The sequence below is a fragment of the Megalopta genalis genome, chromosome 5 (assembly GCF_051020955.1).
Source record: "Megalopta genalis isolate 19385.01 chromosome 5, iyMegGena1_principal, whole genome shotgun sequence".
NCBI classification, from domain to species: domain Eukaryota; kingdom Metazoa; phylum Arthropoda; class Insecta; order Hymenoptera; family Halictidae; genus Megalopta; species Megalopta genalis.
Window position 1 is genome coordinate 2563743 of NC_135017.1, and position 25415 is coordinate 2589157.

At 35.8% G+C, this 25415-nt stretch overlaps 1 protein-coding gene across 9 annotated transcripts in view; it reads left to right on the top strand.

Moving 5' to 3' along the window:
- The window catches only part of LOC117218266 (potassium voltage-gated channel subfamily KQT member 1), a 271571-nt gene that overhangs the window by 156293 nt on the left and 89863 nt on the right, over positions 1 to 25415 (top strand). For all 9 annotated transcript variants that reach the window (XM_076522215.1, XM_076522217.1, XM_076522221.1 and 6 more), the window contains exon 8: positions 17171 to 17377. In XM_076522215.1, the coding sequence (XP_076378330.1) occupies positions 17171 to 17377 (207 nt within the window). The remainder of the gene's footprint in view (positions 1 to 17170; positions 17378 to 25415) is intronic.

Below are 25415 nucleotides of genomic sequence, written 5' to 3' on the forward strand. Positions count from 1 at the left end.
GGAGGAAGAAAACTATCAAGACAGACACATAGTTCGAGAAGTTGAAAAAATTTATTTCTTAGTGTCAAAGAATTTAAAGAAACTTTATTGGCTCATTAGAATTACGCAAATAATATCTCGTATAAATGAAAGCAATTTGCATGGCCGTGTATCGCGACAAAGGTCATATATTTCGAAAGTCAATACTACGAAACGTTTAAGATTTGCTCAGGAATATTATAAAAAGCTAATTTCGTTCTGAGAAACTGTCATATTTGGAGTGATGAATCGAAATTTGAAATGAAGTCAAGTGAAAGAAGACTATATGCGTGAAGGAAAATAGAAGATGCGTTTAAACCAACTCTTGTGACTCCAACCGTGTAACATGGAGGTTGTGCTCCACTATGATACGGGGCTGTTTTAATAATTGAACGGAAACTAACCGACTCCAAGTATGTAGATTTATTGCAGGAGAATTTATTTTCTTCGAAGCATAAATTTAAAAGGAATAGGTCGTTCTTCTTTCAGCAAGACAACGATCCAAAGCACACCTCAAGGATTGCAAAAGAATTTGTTGAAGCCAACAATTTTGCTTCTATGGCCTCCTCAAAGCCCCGATCTGAACCCGATCAAGCATTTGTGGCAGGAATTAGATCGCTGAATAACTGTAACTGAAAGTCAAGTCGTCTTTTACAAGTAATACGTACCAAAGGATATCAATCTTCATACTAAAATATTACAGTAATGTAAGATGTGCATTAAATTATACAATGTCAACATAATTATATTAAACATGTTGCTTCTTTTTATAATTTTATATCTATATGGGAATTAGTTTGCATTTCATTTATTTTCTTCTGTTTGTTAAACTGCAATAAACGTATCTACACAATAAATAAGCTTTTACACTTACGTCATTAACTTTATTTTTGATCATTCATAATAGAAACGTAAATATTAACGCGAGTGTATGTATGTGCCTGACAATAGAAGGTTGTCAATTGCCCGACTTCGATTCTAATGAGCTTTCGTATGATGATAGATTGTAGACACCAATGACCATATGAAACATTAGGCGTAGTTGTTTGATAGTTCAGAGATGTGATCAATCCTGCCCCAAACAAACATTTGAAATGTAAAAGCCCCAAGTAATTGAGTTTGGTTTCAACTCAGGTTTCTCCACACAAAATTCCCCATTAATCCACAACAGAATTCCAAAGTAATTTATAAAATTAATTCAGTCAGAAAGGCATGCTCAAGAAAAAAATTAATTCAAAAAAATTAATCCCCCAAAAAGTTATTCTTAAACCCTTCGAAATATCTTCAAGAAATGATAACCCCATTCGCCCCCAAAAATGCCTTCAAATACAAAATGTAAAATATTAATCCACAAATAAACTCAGAAAATGTTATAGTTCGGTAGCACATGAAAAGACATTCCAAAAGGTATTCATACCATTTAACTTGAGTTCGAAGAAAGTACTGACATCAAAAGTAGGTTACATATTTTTAACGAATTGTTATTATATTTTAAACGGATTTGCATGTAACGAATACATGAGAAACCAGAATAATTAAACCTAAGATACTTGGCGGGTCTATTTTATCAAAGTCATATTCAAGCAAAATTGGTGTCGTTATGGCTCGTGGCAGATTCTGAGATCTTTCGAGGTTGCTGAAACTTGCGCGTGGTGTGCCGACTAATAACACTACTTGAAGGATCACTCTTTAATAAAAGAGACTATAATTTCAGGATAAATGACTGTATTTGATTATACAAAAAACTATGGTGTCTACGATGTGTTATTCACGACAGTGAAAACTATCCTGAGTAACGGATGGAGGATAAGGAAGGAAGAAACGTCGCGCTTTCCTTCCCTTTACAATTCTCGGAGTGGGGGTGTCGCCGAAAAATTAAATAGGCAAAAGTGAAAGTTTGGCTGTTTACAATGCGAGTGGATCCAATAAACAAAGGCACCCAAAATGGTTCGAATTTCAACACCAAACCGTCGCAAGGCACTTTCAACTCGAACGCTCCTAAGGGCCCGGGTCGCCGCACACTATGACGACCCACACATAGAAGAAAACCATATACGTATATTAGTTTTACAGGTTTCTATCAACCAAAACTGACGCTTTAATATCGAAGTATGCAGTTCACAAGTGGAAAATTTAGATTCCGGAAAGGCTAAACGACTGGACTTCGGTTGTAGAAATATCCGTTTTGCAGTTATTGCGGAGATATTTGCAATATTCGGCCAGAATGGTGTCAATCTCACGAGCATGACGTCACAAGATGGCCGCCGCTAACAGTTTTTCGTAAATATCGAGAGATATAGAACTCGAATCGAAAATTCACAACCGAAGCCCAGTAGATAAGACACGTACAAAGACGGTTATGTCAAGATTATGTCAAGGTTATGTTATATACCTGACGGTTGAGCTCGCTGTGGTGTAGCTTGTTGGTTGGAAGAGAACTGTGACGCTAGTAGTGAAAAATGTCGGAAGCTCGAGTTGGTGTTTCGGTCTATCAACTACTCCTGTGTCTTAATTAACTAAGAAATCAATTGAAAATACACTCCATTGCCTTTGTACGTGCCTTATCTACTGGACTTCGGTTGTGAATTTTCGATTCGAGCTCTATATCTCTCGATATTTACGAAAAACTGTTAGCGGCGGCCATCTTGTGACGTCATGCTCGTGAGATTGACACCACTCTGGCCGAATATTGCAAATATCTCCGCAATAACTGCAAAACGGATATTTCTACAACCGAAGTCCAGTCGTTTAGTCTTTTCGGAATCTAAATTTTCCACTTGTGAACTGCATACTTCGATATTAAAGCGTCAGTTTTGGTTGATAGAAACATCTAAAACTAATATACGTATATGGTTTTCTTCTATGTGTGGGTCGTCATAGTGTGCGGCGACCCGGGCCCCTAAGTACCATGGCTCTGACCAGGAGCGTCTATATGCAGGGCACATGTACCCTAAGTCTAATCCGCATTCCGCAACAAGTGTAACGAATAAAACTTAACACATATTCGTCCGGTAATTTTGTGCACCGCCATTCATAAAATGCCGGCATTTTTTGACACTATCTGTAGAATGACATGGTCTGTATAAAAACAACGTAATTTGTTACAAAATCATATATTTTCCAGTGAAATTTTGGAAAACGATATAAAACAAATTTGTCTTTATATATAAATTTTTAATCTTTTTTTCTTTGCTTTCTGAAGTGAAACAAAAATTAAATCCACGAAAAAGTTGAAATGAATTACTGTGAAAACACAAAGTTATTATTCTCTTTTTTATTAGATGAAGTAAATTATTTTCGAATCTTTAATTTTATAAATAATTAATATTTCTTCAGCGAATGGTGCTGTTCGAAACATGTTCCAGTATGAAGGGGAATGTTGCATTTAATTTATTTAGAATTAAAAGAACAAGAATCGATTATTTTCTGTAATACAGGGTGTCCCACAATTATTTTAACAGCCGAAAATGAGGGGTAGCTGAGGTCATTTGAAGTAACTTTTTCCTTTGCGAAAATGCAATCCGCTGCTTTGTTTACGAGTTATTAACGAAAAACACTGGCCAATGAGAGGTGACGGTGCGAGAGAGAGAGTCCGCGAGAGAGTACGCAGCACGAGGCTTTGACAGATGGTCGGGACGGACTCGAGCCACGTTCGAAGTATTGAACAAATCACGAAGCGAGAACTTTCCGGATTTTTTTTTTACTACGTGACAGTGATATTTTGAAGAAAAACGCTGTTCACCTTTACTTTAGAATGTCTGAAGAATATTTACTAATTTTTCGGACCCGAAATAATAAGTAATTTAACCGTGACGGCCGTTTTAATTTTCTAGTGTGCATGACACCTCGTGTGTAACATATGAAATTTTTAAGCAAGGTGTACAGTGAAGATTAACAAAGTACGTAAATGATATTTTACGTTAATGGTATTTTATTTAAATAATTCCGTGTCCGAACATAGTTCAACGAATGATTCGCAAAGCTAATTTAATAAATAATAATCGTGTTAAAGGATGTAAGGGATATGTTTGTTAGAGAAATATGAAGAATATTATCAACAAGAAACTCACCCATTTAGTTGTAAAATCCACTTCATGCACGGAAATGTGTGCAGGAGGATAGTGCATTGACCTCGTACAATGTATGATGAACTGCACAGCTGATCTGTATCCGACGGCGACGAACAGAAGGATATCTCCAGGCAGGCAATTTCAACGTTTACTTTCACTGCATTATCACTAAACACTGATCACTTATCAATAATATTTATGGACCAACTTTCCTGGGTTAATATGTATAGCTCTGAAAAGAGCCGATTTTTTTATGCGACGCGTTCGAAGTTCTCACTGTTAACGACACGTATGTACCGCGTTGTCGAGATGAACTGCAGAAGACTGGCACGATGGCCGACTGTGTTTCGTTCTCCTACGAGCGAATTTCAACTGTTTTCCATCGAACGCGAACATTGTCAGCCATCGTGCTAGTCTTCCGCAGTTTATCCCGTCAACGCGGTATGTGTTCTTAACGATATGAACTTCGAACGCGTCGCATAAAACAATCGGCTCTTTTCAGGGCCATACATATTAACCCAGGAAAGTTGGTCCATAAATATTATTGATAAGTGATCAGTGTTTAGTGATAATGCAGTGAAAGTAAACGTTGGAATTGCCTGCCTGGAGATATCCTTCTGTTCGTCGCCGTCGGATACAGATCAGCTGTGCAGTTCATCATACATTGTACGAAGTCAATGCACTATCCTCCTGCACACATTTCCGTGCATGAAGTGGATTTTACAACTAAATGGGTGAATTTCTTGTTGATAATATTCTTCATATTTCTCTAACAAACATATCCCTTACATCCTTTAACACGATTATTATTTATTAAATTAGCTTTGCGAATCATTCGTTGAACTATGTTCGGACACGGAATTATTTAAATAAAATACCATTAACGTAAAATATCATTTACGTACTTTGTTAATCTTCACTATACACCTTGCTTAAAAATTTCATATGTTACACACGAGGTGTCATGCACACTAGAAAATTAAAACGGCCGTCACGGTTAAATTACTTATTATTTCGGGTCCGAAAAATTAGTAAATATTCTTCAGACATTCTAAAGTAAAGGTGAACAGCGTTTTTCTTCAAAATATCACTGTCACGTAGTAAAAAAAAAATCCGGAAAGTTCTCGCTTCGTGATTTGTTCAATACTTCGAACGTGGCTCGAGTCCGTCCCGACCATCTGTCAAAGCCTCGTGCTGCGTACTCTCTCGCGGACTCTCTCTCTCGCACCGTCACCTCTCATTGGCCAGTGTTTTTCGTTAATAACTCGTAAACAAAGCAGCGGATTGCATTTTCGCAAAGGAAAAAGTTACTTCAAATGACCTCAGCTACCCCTCATTTTCGGCTGTTAAAATAATTGTGGGACACCCTGTATACAAATGACGAACTTTCGTCATTTGGCTATTGGTGATTGTTTGCGAAATGACGAATTTTTGTCATGCGGACGAATATGTGTTAAGCTGACTTGATATATAGGGTGTTCATTCTGACGGTCACACCGATTTTTGAGACATTTGCACTAATCTGACAAAAAATATTTGCGATAAAGGCCAATGAGTACCGTCAGGAGAACAAGCAGCAATAATAAAAATTTCGAAAAATTTTGTCTTCCATGTAAAGCTCAGGTCACTTTGACCTTTTTGAATAGTACTTTAGCACTGAAGGGAAGGTTAGCGAATCGGAGAGCGTGTTTAAGGTTACTATTAATGCAGTTTATTGAATTGCTATCGATGAGCGCGGGCGTGACTAGCGTGACGTCGTAGGACTAACAACTTAGGACAGACTGAGCTTTTGGAGTTGCGCGTTTGTCTCTTTTATACTGGAAGAGAAGAAAGGAATAGATGGACTTTCGTAGGAAAGGAGAAAGTTGGGAAAGTCCCGTGCGAGTCGAGGTGTCCAGATGTGAGGAGAATTGTTTTATTAGGGGTGCGTGTTTTTTAGGGAATTTTGAGGATTAGGAACGGTACTTGTTTTATTGCTAGCGGCCGCGCTCAGGTAGAGGGATGCGACGCCACAGTACTATGTATGTTTGACTTTATAGCATTATAGCTACCCTAATATGCTCCTACTATATGCTCCCGATGCTACCTTTCGGTCCTGATCTGCCCCGTGCAACTATTTACATTTCCTGCCAATTTGCGAGAAAGGCATTGCAGGTGGCGCCTTTAAGGCCATTCTTAAGATGATCTTATAAATAAGACTCGACCAGTGCTCCTAGGTGTTTCCAGGTCCAGAGCGATTTCAGTGCATTTCGTGATGTAGAGTATAACGAAGTGCTGCAAACTGGCGCAGTGCCAGATAGCTACTCTCACAGTAATCAACCACGAGCCCGAACAGTCATTATGATTTCAATAACAAACTAAGTAGAAACTTCTATGTTTTACGAATACATTGTGTCAGAATACATAAGTAGTCTCCATACACACTTTAAGCAATTTACTAACTGATGCATTGTATACAAAAACTGTTTAAGTGTTTGCGAAATGATTCAGTTAAAGTAGATGCAACGGATGCTCCAAGGTCTTCGATGCTAATCTACAAAACACATAATGTTAACCTACACACATCCTGTTAATCTACAAAACATATAAATACAGTAGAACCTGCGTTATCCGAATCTCTGATGCCTGAGTACGTTGCTACCCAAATAAAGATGTTCCACATTGAATTGACTCGGCAGACGAAGGAAACGCGCGGGCGTTGAAATGAACCCTTCCGGGGTTGTAAGGCCCGGATTGCACTGTGGACGCGTATGTTCTTAACACTTTATCGACCGCTAGCCTATTTATCGGCTTTTCGATTGCCAATGTTTATCGATCGCTAGCCTATTAATCGGATTTCGATTGCCAATGCTTATCGACCGATAGCCTATTAATCGACTTTTAGCTATCGACGGTTTTCGCTTCTTTACTGTTTTGTTAGTAGCTGACCTCCTGTATGCTGACCTCCCCATATCCTTATGAATTATAATTATAATAATTATTATTATTTATTATTATTTTTAAAGGAATAAGCACAGCACAATGAATAGCGAAAATTTAGCCGGTACTGGGAGCAAATGCGCGCGCGACTAAGCCAGTCCTTACTGAGTGGCAGCCTCAACCACGACCGGACGATAAAGTGTTAAGTCGCCGATTGATTGCCCGCCAAATTAATCTTGGGCGATCGGATTCAATGTTCGATTAGTGGTTGCGCGTACTGTTGCGTGATTTGAAAGAATGAGGGCTTGTGCCTTATGAATGACTGCTCGCGTGTACCGGGAGAATTGCAATGCCCCTTTTTCGGGTTTGCTCAACTATTTATGTGGGTGGTTCCTCGTCGGAACTTGTCCTGGAGGGGGTAGGAACGCTAGTCGCTGGGTCGTGGAGTCTCTGCGACCCTTGTTCATGCCCCGGAAATTCCGTCAGGTCAACTCAGGTAGCGTCGGCTGGATGACATCCGGACAATCTGGACGCCAAATGGTTATGGAAGTGTCCTTGACTGCAGCCCAACCGTGGTCGCGTCCGTGTCGTAAACCCGGTCGCAAAGACTCCACGTGTTTGTTCCTTCGCGATGGAACACACATGTAATACTATCTATCGAAGAAATCCATAAGAACTTGATCCAGCGATTGTTCAACAGTTTTATTTTAATTTCCCGATTTAATCGGAAGGTAATTTTCACAGGTGGGAACAAATTATTAAGGAACAATTGTTTGATTACACAACACAGTATATGATATAATAAAGTGAAAGAGTTATTAGTTGGATAACAAATCGAACATAACATCGCAGGGTAGATCAAATGGAACAGATTACGTTTTGTCAAATATGGTACAAAACAATTGGAAACTTAGGTATGGATGATTGGATTATTTTGAACGCTTTTAAATTACCACTCCGAGGAAGTGATCTTGGAGAGAAGTATTTTTATGGGGAATAGATCAGTAATGTCAGTTCGCGAAAATCATTTAGTACTTTGGCGGCTGTTCGAATGTCGTGGGAAGGAAAAGGAGTGGGGAGACGTTTCGTCCGGGGCCCGCTAGAGGACTCATCAGTAAGGCTATCCTAGCGGGCCCTTGCCTTAGACGTAAGGGTAGGACGAAGTCTCGATATATATATAGGGATCGAGGCGGATCGGCTACTAGCGGGAAGAGGAGCCCTCTGCTGGCGGGTCTGGAGGTAGCCGCCACAGTACGATTTTTAATATAAGTTGATTCGATATCAACCAAGCAATATAATATATCCCCTATTTATTTATTGAGTACGAAATATTTCCTGCTAAAAGCTAATATACATACCTTAGTCATATAGTATTCTTCCATCTTGTTCATGCTTTCAATTCAATTTCAGTTTTCTAATTACGGTACTGGAGTTCCGAATATCACGTTTTGTGGTACAATTGTAAGATCGAAAATCTGAAAAGGGCGCACGTTGCGTGTAAGGGAACATATGTTAATATTCATTTTCGTAAGAAACCAATTCCACTGGATCTTACCTCTGCACCTGGAGGTGCTCCTATCGCGCAAATCACTGCCTGTGCAATATTTTCGCCGTTTAATATTGTCAACTTCTCTCTAATTTTGTCGCCACAGTGCAACGCGGTCCTTATCATGTCAGTGAATATATCACTCGGGCTGTTATTCTATGAACCGTAATCATACTTTAATAAAAAAAAGTGATGTACAATACTTTTTTTGATTCACATTATTTAATAAACTTCGGATGCACGAACCAACATCTTTAATAATTAAACGACATCGTACAGATATTGAATTTTAGATGTTTAATTATAGACATTGAATCACAAATGTTGAGGTTAGAGATGGACATATTGAATCTCCATTAAAGAGTCAACAGATAGATTTGAAACAAATGAAAAGGTTAATAAAAAAATACCGAAATCTTATCGAGACTCTGATGTTAAGGTTGCATGTCATAATTTCAGTTCGAAGTTCCACGCTCGAAGCATACAGACCGGATTTGGTAACATCGTATATTCCATATGGAACGCGGAATGTTTTCGGATACCGTCCCGTTATGCTACGAATTATACAGATTATTAACACATATATTAACACATTGCGGACGGCTCACGAGATATCTCGTTTTTAGCAAATTGAACGTTGCGGACGGGTCACGAGATATCTCGTTTTCATGTTTTTTTTTATTTAATCGGCAACTTAAGCAACCAGCCGCAAATATTTCTGTTACGTAACCATGGTAACGAAGCCTCTCGCATTCCTAAGTAATTTTAGCGAAACAAATGAATCATTCCAAATATCACACTCTAAATCAATATTCAAATTTGTATAATAAATAATAGTTAAAATGTAAAAAATCTTATATAATAAACAGATATATAAACTATGTATATATAGTATTATTTAAGAATACTAAATGCACAAATTAGAAATGTGCTTATCCGCTTCCTGTTACTTGCCAAGCATGTTTTTGGAGTGTTCGAAAATGTGCAGTCTTTGAGGGCGTGTTGAACGCGCAGAGCCCCGTCCGCAATGTGTTAATATAGTTAACGGTCTGCAAGATCCCGATATACTGTTAGGATTCTGTTTTCTTGCAGATGCAAAAACTTTCGATATGAGTTAATCAACTTTTGCAACATATACAACCCTAAGAAAATATTCACCTAATGATATTTACTATGTGGCCGGACGCATTGCGTTTTCTAATTCCATTAATGAACTCCTTCGCAAACAGTATAGGCGCGATGAAGTTAACATTTATTACCTTACGGAAGTCTTCGGTAGGTGAATCTGTGATAGTAATGTGATTATTGGCTAAGTTTGTTCGAGGTCTAGAAGAATGAAAAATTGAAAGAACTATAAAAAGTACAGTGATCCACAAACGTGTCCGTAATACATTTCGAAACGTAATAACTTTTTTTAAACTGGACCAAATCAATTCAGTTTTATTAAGTGACAGAGGAACTAGTGTACTAGACAGCGACTGGAATGTTCTTTTTTTAATTTTTCTATTACCTAGTATACATAAAGAATAAAAAAGAATCTCACGTTTTTTAATTTTTTGATCTGAGAGCATACAAAGAAAATTTAATAATTCTGTTTTGTAGATTTCATCGAAATGAGATGTTATGAGTTAGTAAGAATTAAGCATGACAAAAATCGGATTGTTGTGACGATTTTTGAAACTTTTGACCAAAAATTGTAAGAAATCTTTCGACGCATGTAGCTTGACCCTGGGTTAAACTATTTCGATGAAAATTTCAGCATGCATATATGTTACCGATATCTACAAAGCGCATTTTCTAAAATTAAAAAAAGCATTTTAATCATCGCCTAATAGACTAATCCCTCTACGATCTAAAAACATTCAAGTCATCTAGTCCAGTTTTAATAAAGTCATTGCGTTTTAGAATGCGTTCGGACACTTTTGTGGATCACTGCACTTTGTCGGTGAAGGGTTAATAACTGTTATGAGCAACCGAAATCAATTTTCCTTATGAACAATTATTATCGACGAGGAAAAATTTTGTGTGGTTATTTATAATCGTTATACGTAAGAAAAAACATTTTAATCAAACAAATTATTATCATGCTACAATTTTTTCCATTTTCATTGCAACAGTTGGAGTTCCTCGTTAATGAAAAGGAAAATGAATAGTACAACCAGAAAACAACCCTATCGATGACCATCGTCTTAATCAAGATTCCAGCATTGTTCACCAGTATGTCAACGCCTCCCAGTTCCTCCTCGGCCCATTTGAACGCCTTCAAAATGTCATTCTCCTATGAGACGTCGCATTGGACAGGATAGAACTTGCTTTTCCCCAATTATCCAGCCAGTTCTTGCAGTTTATCGAATCGTCTCGCGAGACCAACGACCCGTACATCGTGTTCGACAAGAGATTTTGCGATTGCCAAACCAATTCCAGAACTCGAACTGGTAACCAGTATCGCTTTTCCTGCCCATTTGTCCATGATCCAAATGTATAGTCGATACGCAACACTGATCTGATACACAATACAATCTGTAGTCTCTATACATATATCATGTAGACGTAGATATAGAATGAGATACAGATGTAGTATTAAATACAGACGTAGAATGTATATAGTAGAACATTGGTTATATCGGAAAAAATTAATAGTCAACTTGAATTGTTTTGCCGTCGGAAAGTAAGTTGACATGTATTAAATTTTATTTTCTGATTAGAATAGTACGTTTTATAGTCAGTCTATTTATTGAAAAATCTGTAAGGACTTAATCCAACACTGGGGTTCAACAAGTACAGATAAACGAGGCTCTGATGTATTATTTTGTAACTCAATTTCTGACACGTTAGCACCGCCCATTCCTCCATATCAGTGCTGTACTAACTTGTAGATTTAATCGGGTAATAATGTGCACTTGTATAGGCGGGGACAAAAACATTTACTTTACAATTGTTTTAATACAGAATGCAATGCGATACAATAAAACGAAGGAATTATTGGTTGGATTACTAATATCGTGCGATAGACCAAATGTCTTTTTGTCAAACATGGTATAACACAATTAGGAATTTGGATGTAGATGATTGAATTATTATGAACACTTTTAAACTACTCCCGAGGAAATGATCTTCGGAAAAATATTCTTGTTAGAAATACTACTGTGATCAAAAAGTAAGGTGAATTTGTTTATAAAATGTAAATTCTTTATTTATTCTTCCAAATCAATTTCATCCCCTTCAAAGTAATCCCCGTCCGATAAAACGCACTGTTTCCGACGCTTTTTCCAGTCCTCGAAACAGTCGGAATAGTCTTTTTCCGGTATAGCCTTCAAGACCTTCTTCGATTCGGTTTTTATCTCCTCAATCGTGTCAAAACGGCGTCCCCGCATTGGCTTTTTGAGTTTGCTGAATAACCAGAAGTCGCACGGAGCCAAATCAGGCGAATACGGTGGTTGCGGAACGATATGAGTCTAGTTTTTGGCAAAAAAGTCGCGAAGAACCAATGCAGTATGACATGGCACCAATCGAGACTTGACGCGTTTGAGACACAAAACATCCTTCAAAATGGTTTGGGCTGAACCAAATGATATTCCAACACTATCAGCGAGGTCTCTTATTGTCAATCGACGATTTTCAAGCACCAAATCTTCGATTTTTTGGACGTGGCCCTCGTCGGTAGACGTTGATGGTCGTCCAGAGCGCGGTTCGTCTTCAACGCGTTCTCGGCCCGCTTTGAACTCGTTGTACCACTTATAAACGTTTTTTTGTGCCATGGTTTGATCACCAAAGGCTTTCCGCAACATTTTCAACGTGTCCGCACAAGAATATTCGTTCCGCAAACAAAATTTGATGCAAGTTCTTTGCTCAACAAAATCACCCATTGTAAAAATCGAAAAATTCACTTTTGGTCGTTTACTAAAACACGTGTAACTCGGAGATAATTAAACCTTTTAACAAACAGACGCTTGGCAATTGTTATAGACAGTCCTACCAACCTAGGAAAAAAACAATTGCCTGCCTTCCTAATGTCCGGGAGTTTTAATTGACAATTTCACCTTACTTTTTGATCACAGTAGTAGATCGATAGTTTCAGAAAGTAAAAATCATTTCGTATGACTTCCTATATGTGCATAAGCTGCTCTGTTAAAGAGTGTGAAAGAAATTAAGAATTTCGATGTACATTAATTTCTCTCTAATTCGCGCTCAAATTGCGCACAAAAATGGACAATTTGGGAAGAGGTGATACGATTGGTTGAGCCTTGTGTCTTGTTTTTATAGTTGTTGATTATCGGTAACTGTAAAAACAAGCCGCAAGGCTCGAATAAATCTCCTCTTTCCAAATTGTCCATTTTTGTGCGCAACCGAACCTGAATTACAGAGTGATTACTGTACTATGGCAGGTTATTGAAGTTGTCAACGGAAGGGAAAGAGAATAATACAAACAGAAAACAAACGTATCGATGACCAACGACTTGTTCGCGATTCCAGCATGGTTTATCAGAATGTCAACGCCACCCAGTCTCTCCTCGGCCCATTTAAACGCTCTCAAAATGTCATTCTCCTTCGCAACGTCGCATCGCACAGCATAGAATTTGCTTTTGCCCAATTTTTCGGCCAATTCTTGCAGTTTATCGAATCGTCTCGCGAGATCCACCACCTGAACTCGAATGTTCAACAAGGGATTCCGCGATCTCCTAACCGATTCCACTACTAGAGCCAGTAACCAGCGCCACTTTTCCTGTCCACTTGTTATTCATTCGCTGCACTCACTTGCCAATGCGACTTGTGGTCATTATATACTATGTAGACGTAGATATAGAAGTAGATATAGGTGTAGAATTAAATGCAAATGTAGAATGTATACAATAGAACATCGTTTATCGGGAACAATTCATGGTCGAGGTAGGTTAGCCGAACTCATGTTCGTCCGAATGTACTTTTGCTAATTTTAAAGAATAGATACGCGATGGCGTGCATACATTTTGCCGAGAATTACACACAGATAATGTGTACATCGTTTATTGATGTTAATAAATTTGAAACACCATGATGATTGTTAGGTACGATATATTTTAGAACATTTGTAAATATACGTAATATACAGGGTGTCCCAGGTTTTAATGTTCAAACTTCGTTAGTGTATTCTATGGCACAAAGTAAGACAAAAATGTTATGTAAACATAGGTCATATAGAGCTTTATTAAGAAGTTATAACAAAAATTCAGAATAGGAATAGTAATCAACTTGCTGTTACTGCGAGCATTGACTTGAATAGTTCAGCACATGCCGTGTGTTTATGTAAGCTGTGTTTATTAATACATTTCGAAATGTATTAATAACCGTTGTTGACAATACATGATTGACATCGATCGAAGATTTTTTTTTATTTTTTATTTTTTTTTTTAGTTGATTACTATTCCTATTCTGAATTTTTGTTATAACTTCTTAATAAAGCTCTATACGACCTACGTTTACATAACATTATTTTCTTACTTTGTGCCATAGAATATACTGACAAAGTTTGAACATTAAAACCTGGGACACGCTGTATATATTTAATACTGGAAACCAATTTTAATAATTGTATTTGGAAAAAGGAGTTTTATATAGCGAAAGATAATGAATGACGGAATTTAATGGTACCGAAAATTATTTGTAATTATACTGGACAGGAATCTTCTGCTTTGCAAATACTTTAAAATAAATACATCTTTTGTATTCGACCTTAAAAAATATTACGTTGTGAGGGTAGCCTGCAAGCTCAAGTTGACCGAACTGTCTCGATCTTCGAACCGTATTCAAGTCTTTATCGTGCTTTAATGTTACGAGACCTTCAGCTTTCGAAAACGCAGACATCATTCGAGGTTAGCGAGGCTAGCTACGAGATTCAGTATTTTAAAAGAACTCTTTTAACAAATTAGATTGACTCTTGTATTGCTTTCATCTTTTATACTGTATCGTTTCTTTAAGAGAAATTCTACACATCCATGAAGAACGTTGAGTTATTATACATGGCAATTTACTTTCTTGTGTTTTTTAGTAAAACGAAGATTATTTAAACACTTCAAGTGACATTGAAAACAATGTCCAAGATTGCTAATTCACCGAACATTTCATTAAACTTGATCTCATTTATCAATTATCGGATATAGCCACTTAGATCGTTACTGATTATTAACGTCAGAAGTTTGAACTCAGACACGCTGAAGAAAGTTGCGCAACATTGTACAACAAAGCGTGTGTGTGCAGCATTCCTTTTAGAAAGATTTAGTTACTAACATAATCTTCTTCAATTATATGAGTTTATTGTGTTTGTTTTAAAAACATTGCCTCGCGAGTATTCCAAAATAAAGCGGTACGCATATGAAATTATACGTGTACTCTTATTAAGTAGAGGCGCTTCTTCTTTATTTATGTTAGCAAATAAAATTCTAGAATATATAACATGAGTATTCAAGATTAAGATAATCAGAAATTAATTTATCCATGAGGAGATTTGTTAATGGCATGGTAATAGGTATTTAGCAGACTATGTATACTTATTGTACTTTCGGCGTTTATAGTGACTCAAGGAAAATAGTAGCATACTTTTTAAAGAGGACTGATTGCCTTAAAATATTGTGAAACCAAACAATAAAACTATTAGTCATTTTCTTCGAATAATCGGACATTTCATGCTACATGACCTAATATTTAGTCGGCGTACAGATTCTTGTCTTTCATTTCTTTCCGTATTCAATCTTCTATGGAGAGTTAATGACGGGGAGCGAGCAATTTAAAATTCGTGTATTCGCTCTTTATGAATTTCAACTAGCAAGCATAACTGCAACATAGCAGCTTCTTGCAACAAATTTAAGTGTCCGCGAGCAAGAACGGTACAAAAATGATTCGAACGATTTCAGGAAAGCAATGTATCGTTGAGGGACGAATCACGTTTAGACGTACTACATTAGTCGTTGTCTATTATATTGATATTATATTGATTATAAAAACATAATGCGTGACGTTCCTGTTAACCTGACTCGTCAGCTCCAGCGAATATAACAGATTAGTGTAAATTCTTCCTAGAAGGCCCGGAGCTCAGAATTGAAAACAGAAATCGCAGGACACTCAATCGCGATTCTTCGAATCTCGCGGCTCGCCTCTTTCTCGTAAATGGGAGAGAAAGAGAGAGAGAGAGAGAGAGAGAGAGAGAGAGAGAGAGAGAGAGAGAGAGAGAGAGCGAAACTCGGGGCAGTCAGCCAATAAGGCAGCGGCCAGCATGCCGGTGTACATTAATACGAATGCATTGTAATGCTAGAATAAAGATGATCACTTAACTTTTTTATTTCTATTTTTTGCTACGATTCACAGGCAATTCGGAGGCTACATGCCACGATTCGAAGGCAATTCTGAGGTCACATGACACGATTCGAAGGCATTTCGGAAACAACATGATACGATTCGAAGGCGATTTGGAAACTAGATGCCACGATTCGACGGTCACGTACCTTGTATCTCCGCGGTTTTTCTTAACTGACTCAGAGCTAATCAGACTATTTTGCAGACCATTTTTGCATCACACGCTTGACCGACTCCGTCGACCCTTAGCATTGACGTAGCAATAAATTACATAGGCGTAGGACTAGCACAGGAAAATTCACAGCAATCCGAGAGAAATGACTATATTTGTACTTGAAGAACGTCACCTGTTGTTTTTTTATTGTTGATCTTTTTATTGTTAATATTGCTAATTTCATGGTCAACGTCCTATTTCTAAGCGGAAAAGCATATTTCCACAGGGTTTAACCCTTTCGATACTACGGGCCACTATAGTGGCCCTCCATAAGATGCCACTGAGGTACTACGGGCCACTATAGTGGCCCTCCATAAGATGCCATCGAGGTACTACGGGCCACTATAGTGGCCTTCCATAAGATGCCATCGAGGTACTACGGGCCACTATAGTGGCCCTCCATAAGATGCCACCGAGGTACCACGGGCCATTATAGTGGCCCTCCATAAGATGCCATCGAGGTACTACGGGCCACTATAGTGGCCCTCCATAAGATGCCATCGAGGTACTACGAGCCACTATAGTGGCCCTCCATAAGATGCCATCGAGGTACTACGGGCCACTATAGTGGCCCTCCATAAGATGCCATCGAGGTACTACGGGCCACTATAGTGGCCTTCCATAAGATGCCACCGAAGTACCACGGGCCACTATAGTAGTCCTCCATAAGTTCGATCGTTTGTAGCGAATAAAGTCAGTGCTTGCTGCAGAAAGATAATTCACCTTATTTTTCTCTCAACAACGGATAAATAGATATGATTATTATTATTATATTATTTTTTTCTATTTATTTCTTATTTTTTTCAATTTTGTTTAACTTTATTTGGATCAACCCTTTTGCTACGGGCGGGTTCTCCGCTGCGGTAGCCCCGCAACGATCGGCGTCTTGTGATGTCGCAGCGCTCCGTTCAGCGGAAGTACCGCGGCGAAGAACCCGCCCGTAGCGAAAGGGTTAAAGGAAAGACAAATATCATGGAATTTGAGAATCGAGAAATTCAATTTCTGGCCAAAAATTACCGACCTCCGGACCAGTTTGCGACGGAACAATAAAAGAATGTCGAACGTTTTCCATTGCAGGGCATTCTGGGCTCCGGTTTCGCGCTGAAAGTCCAGCAAAAGCAACGGCAGAAGCACTTCAACCGACAGATACCGGCCGCGGCGATGTTGATACAGTGTCTATGGAGATGTTACGCGGCCGACAAAGCCATCAACAGCGTGGCGACTTGGAAGATCTATATCAAGGATCCAGCGCCGACCGGCCAGCCGTCCACGCCTCTCGGAAAGGTAAGCTTTTACGGTTGTTTGTCGAAGTTCAGGTGGCAGTAGCTACTAGCCGTTGATTGTTGATGTTTCTAGTTGCTTACGATGTTAGTCGGCAGTCTGAACTGACGCTGACCAGTGCGAATTTACGTTCTTGCCGTTAGCATTTCGAATCGCTCCGGCGATCCGGGGATATCCTTTTTGTTCTCATTTTGTTCATGAGCGTTCAGAACAATAGGGTCGGGAACTCGTCGATGTTCCGCCCATTCGAACGAAACAAACGACCTAACTCGATTAGCCTAGATCTCGCGGAATTTTCTCACGAGCAACAAATTTTTCTTAGTGTCACGTTTCCGGAGACTCCAAGGTCACTGACGGCAGTTTTTTAATCGTGCTCGAGGTTAAGCAATGGTTAAAGAAATTACGCTTGACCTCGATTATTACGCTGTGATGATAAAAATATGTGGTCTCGTTTTAAAAAATTGTCGATGACCTGGAACTCTTGATTGTGACCTTGAGAAATATTCGCAGCTCAGTATTTGCAAATCTTGTATCTTCCAACATCGTCTTACGGTTATGTTATTATTAGTAACGATAAATGAGATGTGCCAAGCGGTCGAATTAAATTTCAAAAATTTAATTGGTGAATTTTAGATTATTTCTCTGTATTAGTATAGTCAGATCATTGTAATCGAGGCGGAAGAGTAATTAAGAAAGCTTTCACTCTGCTTTGCAATATAACATATGATTTAAAAATAATATAACAGCTGAGTTTAATACGTATACGTATATCAGTAAAATTAATAAACAAACTGCAATTCTTAGTAATATATAAATGAAATATTTTGTTAATAATACAGAATTTATCGTAATGATTATTCTATATGGCTTTATTACAATTAGTTTATTGTAATTAATAAACAAATGCAGCCAACAGACAGTACTATTTAAATGTTGTGAAATATTCTTTGTCACAAACAAATTTCGTATTCCACAAAAACTAAATTCACCGAACAAACCGTGGCCATTAAAAATTTTAATTCCGTCCTTTGTGTCACGTTGAACTTTTGAGCTCGCAGTAACAATAACTTTCGTTCAGTCTGACAATAGAAAAGGCGTCGACGCCCGGTCATTATGTTCTGAACGCCTCCACCGTTAGGTCTTAAAAATTCATCCAATTGTTCAGTTCGCGTAGAAAGCAGCAGAGTCGTTTGATCTCGGTAAATCAAGTTTAATGAAAATTTCGTGGAGAGTGTAAAAACGAGTGTGAAGGAGAATGTTAATGACCATTGATTCCTCTGTTCTATGAAAATCGTCAGTTGCCACTTTTAAATTAGAAAATTTTCACTCGTTGTTTTCGAACGATTTCGTGATTATGTAATAATTAGACGATTGATCTTTATACATTTATCGTGTGCCTAAAATTTTAATATACAATGTCCCAAAACTACATACAACTAAATTTTATCGTGTCTCAAAAATATTCTAAGCCGTTGAAAGAGGTGAGTTTTGTAATTTCAAGTAACTTTTTCCTTAGCGAAAATATTATCCGCGGCTTCGTTAACGAGTTATTAAGGAAAAACGCGGACCAATCAGAGGGCGAGTGCGGCGATGCTCTGCCCTCGCTGCCTCTGCCGCATCGTACTCGCTATCGCGTGGGCGTGGCGTCAACCGTGTTTGCTCACCCATTGGACCACATTTTCCGAGAATAATCCGTTAATGAAAACCCATAGAACATTTTCGCAAGGGAAAAAGTTACATCGAATCACCTTGGAAACGATGTAACGAGAGTTCTGGGACACATTCTATACAAGAATACGAGTGCATTAACGAAAATTAATGGCATATTTGTTCGATGTTTATTGTTAAAAGATAATTTTCACGAAACTATATTTTATCTCAACTTTTATTTGTGATTTTAATTAATTTAAATAAATTTGCTATTCCTATCAATGTCCAGCAAACTATTGATTCCTTTAATTTACTTATGGAAATTTACTGTTTATATGAACGTTCACAAAACCATTTTCTGCTATTTTTTTAATTTACGCGAAAGCTGTTGTAAAGGACATTTTTTGTCTCTTGTTTTGATTTTTCTCAAATGATTTAGTATAAAGATTTATTAAAATTTTGTATAAAGTTCAGCAGTCTAATAATTATTAATAATTACTTTGTAAATGGTGTGATTTACAGAAATTTTAATAGAAATTCTTTACCGAGATTACGCGATTCAACGCGTTTATGTGTGTACATAGGGTGTTTTTGAAACAGTGTATAAAGTATTTCAAACAAAATATTTTAAGCTATATTTTACAACTCTACTAATATATAAATAAATTCGCACATATTTATTTATACATGAGCTAACACATTGAAAATATACACTTTGTAGTATTATTTTATACATTTAATGTACTGTTGGTGGATTATAATTATTACCAATTGTTATTAAGTAACAATTACTAAGAATAATTACTGATAGTACCCCACACATACACTACCCCACACATTTTTACAGTTTTTTGCATCTCAAAATTGATGTTGGATATTGTAATATTATATTTTGCAGAAAGCAGTATCATATATGTAGATTGTAATGAAATATCAATATATAATTTCATTTCACATATATAATTTCTTATATAAAAACATTTTAAAACATTATTTTAAAAATAAATAAATATATTTTATTCCCACGAAATTTTAAACTCTTTTTAGAATACTGAAACTGAAAATAATCTGTGTAAAATTTACGGTTTCATTGAATTAACACAAATAAATTTTAATTTATTTGCAAATATCCAGGATTTTCAATTTCCACGATATTTAGTTTGTATTTATTATTTATCGTATTGTCATTTGTATTTATTGCAATATTTTTTGTTAAGTACCTAAAATTTTGTTTTATTCTTTGAATTCATACGAAATTTCGATGCCACTTTAATAATTGATCTACTGATGCATTTCATAAAGGGCACTAGTTATTCCAGACAGTTATTCGCGCAATTTCAGGAAGTAGAGAATTTCGCGGTCGCCATTTTCGAAGGCTAAAAGTTCCCCGACTGTAGCGAAATTATCGCACTTCGGTGACTACGCATTGAAATGTTACATTGTTGAAATTGTTCCCTCCAATGACTTCGATGTGAATCGCCGATACATAACTTTTTCAGATTTAAAATTTTTTATTTAGTATTGAATCAATATTTTTCAATTCCAATATTTAATATTCCATTAATATTTTTTACTTTCAGTATCCAGTATTGAATTAATATTTTTCAATTGCAATATTTAATACTCCATTGTTATTTTGCAATTACAGCATTTAGTATTGAATTAATATACTATAATTCCAATATTTAATACCCCGTTAATATTTTTTATTTGCAATATTTAATACTCTATTAATATTTTTCAATTACAGTATTTAATATTCAATTAACATACTACAATTTCAATATTTAATACTTCGTTAATATTTTTCAGTTGCAGTACTTAATATTGAATTAATAGTTATCGATATCAGTTTTTAATATTGAATTAATATTCTATAATTTGAATATTTAATATTTCATTAATAATTTCCTTGCTTCCATACTTAAGTTGTTCAAAAGTACTGCATCTCCCAAGATTATTAAGAAGAACAATAACCAGAATATTGATCTATACGCGAAACATTATATACTTTATCAAAAATTGTGTTATATCTTAAAAAATGTTCAAGTTATGGCAAACTTTTTTAACAACGTAGACTTGCGAGTACGAACACAAAAAACAGTTTGTACAGTTAATAAAAGGGAAAGATAGAATTGTTTATAGTGCTTACAATTTTAACTTAGTTTAGCATTTTATAAATCTTGATTAAATATCATTATAAAAATTAATTTCGAAATCTGTTACCATATGTTACTTTGTTTTTTTTAGAAGGCCATAAATGATAGCAATTTAGTGTCTAATATCCTACACAAAATTTTAAAAATGAAATGAAAAGTTACCACTATTTATCAAGTTTTGTTGTTGAAATTAATTTTTAATATGATTAAATAAATAGTGATTACATGAATAAATGATATTGAAAAACAAAGATAAATTTTTCTGTGTCTCTATTTTCTGCATTATGTAATTAATGCAAAGAGTAATTTTCAATTGTAATATCTAGATAAACAATTTAAAAATCATTGTTTTCTGTAATTTCGTTTTACTTTTATTCGATTATTTTGTTTAATGTTTCTACTTTATGCAAACGCAAACACACACACGCACACTACTTTATACACACATCTTCTCAAAGATTTTCTTAATAACAACTAATTTATATTTGGTCATTATTACAGATCGTGCTTCTAATTATTACTTACACTATTCGAATTACGCTGTAATATTCTAACATTACGAGATTGTATTTTGTACTACTAATAGATTTAGCCATTTTATTAACTAATTGACATTATTGTCAATTTAATTCATTAAATTAAATTAATTAATTAAATTCAAGTAAACTAATTCAATGAAGAAAACGGAATTTCTCGTTTCAAAAACACCCTACAAATCACTTTTGAAATAGTCGAATTGCCCTAATTGATCGCCGTGATTATGTTAATTCACGGATGAAATTCTGCAAATGATAAAAAAGTGATAGTAGGAGAGGATAGGAATGGAGGGAGTAAAGAGAGAGGGGCGAACGGAGGGAAATAAAATAATTACTATAAATTTTGTGAATCTCGATAAAGTAGATTAAATTAGGCTAATCGAAATTCATGGCGATGTCGATCGACCATGAGGCTTCGATTATCCTGCGAACCGATAATTTGGCAGTGGATGGATGCGAACAGAGAATGCGAACTTTTGCTCTGTGTTTTCAATGTGCCGTTAAATATCGAACTATAAATGATACTTAACTGTTGTTCATGGATTATTCGTGTGTTGATGCAATTCGAGTTACGCTTCGATGCTTCTGTGTACAGCCAGTCGCAAATCAATATCATGTACAACCTCTGGAATCGCAAAAATTCGGTGAGAATTCAAATAAAGTTAATTCTCCCTAATTGGCGCTCGGCTGGAAAACAAAAGTCGGCAATTTGGGGAGAGGAGATACGATTATTCGAGGCTCGCTTTTATAGTTGCTGACAATCGGTAACTACAGAGAGAGAGAGAGAGAGAGAGAGAGAGAGAGAGAGAGAGAGAGAGAGAGAGAGAGAGAGAGAGAGAGAGAGTGTCCTAAAATTATAGTATATATTATAGTATATATTCCTGAGGTCATTTGAAATAACTTTTTCCTTAGCGAAAATGCAATCCGCGGCGTTGTTTACGAGTTATTAACGAAAAACGGGGACCAATGAGAGAGCGGAACTGGGCTTCGTTCGCTCGTTGGCTCGACCGCGTCGCCTCGGCCAAGCTCATCCCTTATTAGCCACTGTTTCTCGTTAATAATTCGTAAACGAAGCGACGGATTGCAATTTTGCTAAGGAAAAAGTTACTTGAAATAACCTCAGGAATCCCACATTTCCCAGATACACTATAATTTTAGGACACCCTGTATAAAAACGAGCGGCTAGGCTCGATTAATCGTACCTTCTCTTCCCAAATTGTACACTTTTGTTTCCAAGCTGAGCATCAATTAGAGAGAGTTTACTGCATTGTGCTGTTCAGCAGCTTCAATTAATGTTTCAGTCTGGAATTATACAAATTCTGAAGAAATCACTGTATCCAAAACACATGACGCAAATTAAATAGGCTGCAGAAAATTTTAAAAACAGGAAGGACGTATTTTGGAAGACATAAAATTGTTGTTACTATTGCTGCTATTATGGTAACAACAAATTTAATGTTTTTATATTTTTATAGTAACTTTTGGTAAATATTTACAATAAGGAAATTGCCTCGTATGACCTAGACAAATGTTGTCAAGGTTATCCTTCAAAGTGTCCTCGGGGTGTTGCTAAATTTTGCTCATTGTTTATTAAAAAGTTATTAACAAAATTATTTTTGCAAATAGAAAGTGAGTTCTTAGCAACGTTTTATTCTAGATATTTCGAGGATGATCAGATTAAGTGTAGGTTGGATTTATTGATTCAGACCTAACTTGGATCTAACTCAGACCTAACCCAAACCTAATCTAAACCTAATCAAGACCCACTTTTGGATACTCTTCTTAATTATGCAAATTATTTTGTTAATGACGTTTTAATGGACACATAATTGTCGTAAATATTTACCTAGCTTTTTATACAGGGTGACCCAAATGAAACGTCGCAAGCAGGGCACGAAAACTGTTATAATTGGTTTTTTAATTCTGAATGATACTAATAATACTAATAATTTTCACAGTTAATTATATAAAAATTGGGAGAAGAAAATAATTTCTTCCGTTTGATAAAAGATTCATTGTCGAAAAAATAAAATGAACATTTTCGATAATTATCAACGGAATTGTATTTACGACATTAGTTATCCACTTAACTGTTTTTTCAGTTATATATAACAGCAGGACGAATTTATGATGGAAAATTAATTATTTATTCTAACTTGGTAATGAATTATATTCGACAGAAGATCTCAGAGGAGGTCTTGCGTGAATTAACATTCAAATTCATTAATACGAAAATTGACTTATTTAATTGAAAGATAAATATTGAGTCTGTATTTGCGTAGAATTTATTTGGGTCACCCTATATATTTCTATGGTTTTAACATTTCCGGTTTCTTTAAATTTTCTTGTAAATAAATCAGGAAACCTCGCCCTTTATTCAGAGTTTGTTTAATTTTCAATAACAAATGAATTAATGCAAAAATATGATAAATTCATATTTGTTCGTTTCAAATCATTAAAGTTTAACAAAATTTGGCAAGTGTACAAAACTTTTGTGGCTAACTGTATATTGTTCATCCCGTTATCCTTAGTTTTGCGACACGATGGAGATGGTGCTTCTTTTTGTCTCCTTTTTTTTCTGTAAAACTGGTTTAAAGAATTATGGAATTATTTTAAGTTTTTCAGCTTGCGTAGTATTTGTTAATCATTTTTTTAAACAGGAATATTAGTTACAATATTTCTTCAGTTGCTTCAGATTTTGCATAATTCGAAGTTCGCTTGTTTTTATATTTTATGGTTGCAAACGAAGGACATTAATTCTTTAAGCTTAATTATTTAAATTAATTATTTATTAATAATTCAAATAATAATTAATTTTGACTGTTTGAACTAGAGTAAATTATAATTACGACGAGGTAATAATTAACTTTTAACAATTTTTATTATTGCGTGATATTTAAAAATTGTTAATAAGCTAGTTTGCTATAACAATAACTTAAAAATATACCAATCATTCAACTATTTATAGGTACAAAAATTTGATTTCCATTTATATACTTTACAGATAAGAGTAAGTGTATTTTATATAAATACACATTAGTCATTTTCAGTTAGTCAATATATAATTCATACAAATAATTGTTTTATCAAATCAATATTTATTAAATCGATCTTCTCGATTTTTATTTTAAACTGCAAAAATATATATGAACTGTGAAAAATTATAAATGTTGCCACAACACAATAACTTTATTTATGTTTTCAATTTATTTAAAAACATTTTGTTTATTTGCTCATAATACTTTTGATAATAATCGATTATTTACTGCTATTATTTATTAATTTCAAAGGTTACTTTAACATTATAGTTGGAATACGTGGTGCTCCTGAATATTTATTTATCAGAAGCTTATAATTATTTGATTGCTTCGTAAATTAAAATGCACCTTCATTTTTGAGAATGATCTGTATTTAAAGGTTCAGTGAATGCATCTTTACATTGAGTGTTATATTAATTTATACAATGGTCGCTCGATAAGTACTCGAGCTTGGGGCTGCAGGACCAGGCGCATCAGTTAGAAATCAATACGTCACGTGTTCGTTCCCCCCTCCAGTCGTTTTTCGCTTTTTCACGTCAACTAATACAGTACAGTTAGTTCATTTCACAAGGTTAAGCAAATTCTATGTTCACATAAATGTTTCAAATAACAAATAATAAGTTAATTTATTGTTCATGTCATTTATTGTAAGAAAGTG